This window comes from Sorex fumeus, unplaced genomic scaffold, assembly GCF_029834395.1.
Source record: "Sorex fumeus unplaced genomic scaffold, SorFum_2.1 ptg000175l, whole genome shotgun sequence".
NCBI classification, from domain to species: domain Eukaryota; kingdom Metazoa; phylum Chordata; class Mammalia; order Eulipotyphla; family Soricidae; genus Sorex; species Sorex fumeus.
In genome coordinates, this window is record NW_026606232.1 from 887,271 (window position 1) to 890,563 (window position 3,293).

The following is a 3,293-nucleotide window of genomic DNA, read 5'->3' on the forward strand; positions in this document are numbered from 1 at the left end:
CGAGCGGCCGGGCCCAGGCTCCGCCCCCGCCGAGCCGCCGCGGGGTTATATTGGGCCGGGTCGAAGTGGAGGCGAGACTGCGCCGCGGCGGGCAGCGCGGAGATGCTGCTGGCCCGCTGGCCGGCGGCGGGGAGGCAGCTGCTGGCGCCACGGCCTCGGGGACTCGGCTGCGCGGGCGCTCGCGGCTGAAGCGTCGGACCCCTCCCCCGCCAGGGGACACCGCGCACCCCCAGGACGCCTGCCAGGCGGGACGGGGGACCCCCTCCCGTCCTCCTCCTCCTCCTCCTCCTCCTGCTGCTGCTCCTCCTGCTTGCTCCTCCTCGCCGGCACGGAGAGCAGATGCGCGCGCTCCTTCCCGCCGCCGGGACAGCGCAGGGCAGCCGAGGGGGGACCGTCGCGCCTCCGCCGCGCGCCTTCGCCCCGGAGCCTCTGAGCCTCGAACCCCGGCCGGCGCCCCGCCCGCGCCTCCCGCTGCGGCGGCGCGCGCAGTTCCCCCACTAAGCACGACCCCTCCGAGGAACCGCCGCGGCGCCGGAGCAGGACCCCGCCGCGGCCCACGGACCGTCTCCCGCCAGAGGACCCCGAGCCGAGCCGGGCCCCGGGGGCGCCCGGCCAGGACCCCGGCGCGGGGAGCGCCCCCCGCCGGCCCGCGCGCCAGACGTCGGTGCGGCGCCCGCCCGGGACGGGCATGAAGCTGGAGGTGTTCGCGCCGCGCGCGGCCGCGCCGCCCGGGGACCAGCCGGGGGCCGGGCCGGAGGGGGTCCCCGGCGGCGGCGCGGGGGACGCGTCCTCGCCGCTGTCGGCCGCCGGCGACGACTCGCTGGGCTCGGACGGCGACTGCGCCGCCAACAGCCCCGCGCCGGGCGCCGGGGAGCCGGCGGGAGGCGGCGATCGGGACGCGGGCGGCGAGCCGGACGACGACGAGGAGGTGGAGGAAGAGGAGGAGGAGGAGGAGGAGGAAGAGGAGGAGGAGGAGGAGAGCGCGGCGGGCTCGGCGTTGGCGTTGGCGGCGGCCGGGCCGGGCGCGGCGGCGGGCACCGCGGGCAGCGGGGGCGCGGCGGGGCCCGGCGCGGCGGGGGGCGCGGGGCCCGGCGAGGGGGGCGCGCGCGGCAAGCCGTACACGCGGCGGCCCAAGCCCCCCTACTCGTACATCGCGCTCATCGCCATGGCCATCCGCGACTCGGCCGGCGGCCGCCTGACGCTGGCCGAGATCAACGAGTACCTCATGGGCAAGTTCCCCTTCTTCCGCGGCAGCTACACGGGCTGGCGCAACTCGGTGCGCCACAACCTCTCGCTCAACGACTGCTTCGTCAAGGTGCTGCGCGACCCGTCGCGGCCCTGGGGCAAGGACAACTACTGGATGCTCAACCCCAACAGCGAGTACACCTTCGCCGACGGCGTGTTCCGGCGCCGCCGCAAGCGGCTGAGCCAGCGCGCGCCCCCCGCGCCGGGTCCCGCGCCGGGCCCCGACGACGCGCCGGGCCCCGCGCCCTCCGGTGCCGGTGCCGGTGCCGGTGCCGGTGCCGCCGCCCCGGCCTCGCCCCGCGCGCGCTCGCCCGGCCGCCCCGAGGGTCGCGGCAGCCCGGCGGGCAAGTTCTCCAGCTCCTTTGCCATCGACAGCATCCTCAGCAAGCCGTTCCGCAGCCGCCGCGCGCCCGCCTGGACCGCGCCCCCGCTGCCCGCCTACCCCGCGCTGCTGCCCGGCGCGCCCCCCGGCGCGCCCCTGCTGCCGCTGTGCGCCTACGGCGCGGCCGAGCCGGCGCTGCTGGGGAGCGCGCGGGGCCCCGACGCGCCCCCGCCGCCGCCGCCGCCGCCGCTGCTCTTCTCGCCCGTCGTCGCGGCCGCCGGCCCGGCCAAGCCTTTCCGCGGCCCGGCGGGCGGCGGCGCCGCGCCCCTGTACTGCCCCCTCCGGCTGCCCGCGGCCCTGCAGGCGGCGGTGACCGGTGGCCCCGGCCCGCACCTGTCCTACCCCGTGGAGACGCTCCTGGCCTGAGCGCGCCCCGCGCCGCCGCCGCCGTCGGGGAAGCGGCCGGGCCGCGGGTGGGGCTTTGCACTTTGTCCCCAGTTCAAGAGACTTGAAGCTCGCGCGGGGAAAACCGCCACTCAACGTGCCTTTCGGTGAAAACGTGTTTTGTTCTGTTTTTTGCTCTCGCTCTCTCTTTCGGAAACTCTGTCCCGGATTTCCTCCTTGGTCTTGGACGACCTGACAGGGCACCAAAGCGATGCTCTTCCCCGCTCCTTCCCGGCCCACTGGGCCTCTCTCCTCCTGTTCAGGCCCCTCCGATTCTCATGCCGTTTTGTGGTTTTTTGTTTTTTTTTAATTGGACCGTCCATAAATGCCATTTACACCCCCCCCAACCCGAAAAATCAGGGAACCGTTCCAGATGATAAGTGATATGACTACTGTTTGGGCCTCACCGCCCCCCACCCCCGACGTGTACGTATGTGGCATTCACCGGTATGACTGCGTGTGAGAGAGGGGTCAGGAGAAGTCCTCGCCCTTTCTCTGCTATTGACCAATGCTTCACTGTGCCAAAAATATAAAATAGATGATATATATATGCAGTTGGGTTTTGTAATTAAATTATTTATATATTTTTGGAACCTGGATTGGAAATGTTGCGGGCAACGGGAGACAGCTTTATATTCGTGGTTCGTGGATCGCTCCTCTGCGGTCTCTGAACGAGTTCTTTAAAGTTCACATGACTCTGTGTGTGTGTGTGTGTGTGTGTGTGTGTGTGTGTATGTGGGGTGCCGGGACCGTCGCCACGGGAAAGCGAGTGTGATTTTTTTTATTTTTTAATATTATTTTATTTGTGTCTGTGTACATATTCCTGTATAAATTTTATGAACCCCAGGCATAGTGCTTATTTTTTAATAAAACTTATCATTGACTTTAGCCCTTGGTGGTGATGGTGATGGGCTGGAGATAGAGAGGTGGGGGGTGTGGGGGGATCCGGTTCCATGTTGAAGTTATGATTTTCGAGAAACTTCTTTGGGAGGTCAAAATAGCTTCCTGAATATTCCATCTTTCTATCGGTTTCCTCCCCTGGCTAACTGCCGTTCAAGGCACTTGATTAAGTTTCAGATATCTGTCAGAGCACACTCACTTAAGAGATAACAGAATAAGTAACAGTGAGGGCCTTCTGGGACCCCAAATCCGAGACGGCATAAATCAGGTTACTCACCAGCCTACCGGTGATACGGACTTGATTCTGATTGGTGGCTCCCAAAAGCTGGTCCTTTTGAACATCACAACATGGGAACACAGCTAGGACTCCTCTGGGCTGATT

The 3,293-nt window shown here is 67.6% G+C and overlaps 1 protein-coding gene across 1 annotated transcript; it reads left to right on the forward strand.

Annotated features, from left to right (window-relative positions):
* Nucleotides 1-318: 318 nt before the first annotated feature.
* Nucleotides 319-1,993, forward strand: FOXQ1 (forkhead box Q1). The gene is made up of 2 exons (XM_056107770.1): nucleotides 319-928; nucleotides 980-1,993. The coding sequence occupies exons 1-2, from the start codon at nucleotides 689-691 to the stop codon at nucleotides 1,991-1,993; spliced, it is 1,254 nt and encodes a 417-aa protein (XP_055963745.1). The 5' UTR covers nucleotides 319-688.
* Nucleotides 1,994-3,293: the final 1,300 nt, after the last annotated feature.

Bases quoted from the DNA above. Each gene is read 5' to 3' on its own strand.
- FOXQ1 (XM_056107770.1), top strand. From the start codon at position 689: ATGAAGCTGGAGGTGTTCGCGCCGCGCGCGGCCGCGCCGCCCGGGGAC. The intron at 929-979 runs GTGGAGGAAGAG...GAGGAGGAGGAG, and splicing joins AGCCGGACGACGACGAGGAG to AGCGCGGCGGGCTCGGCGTT.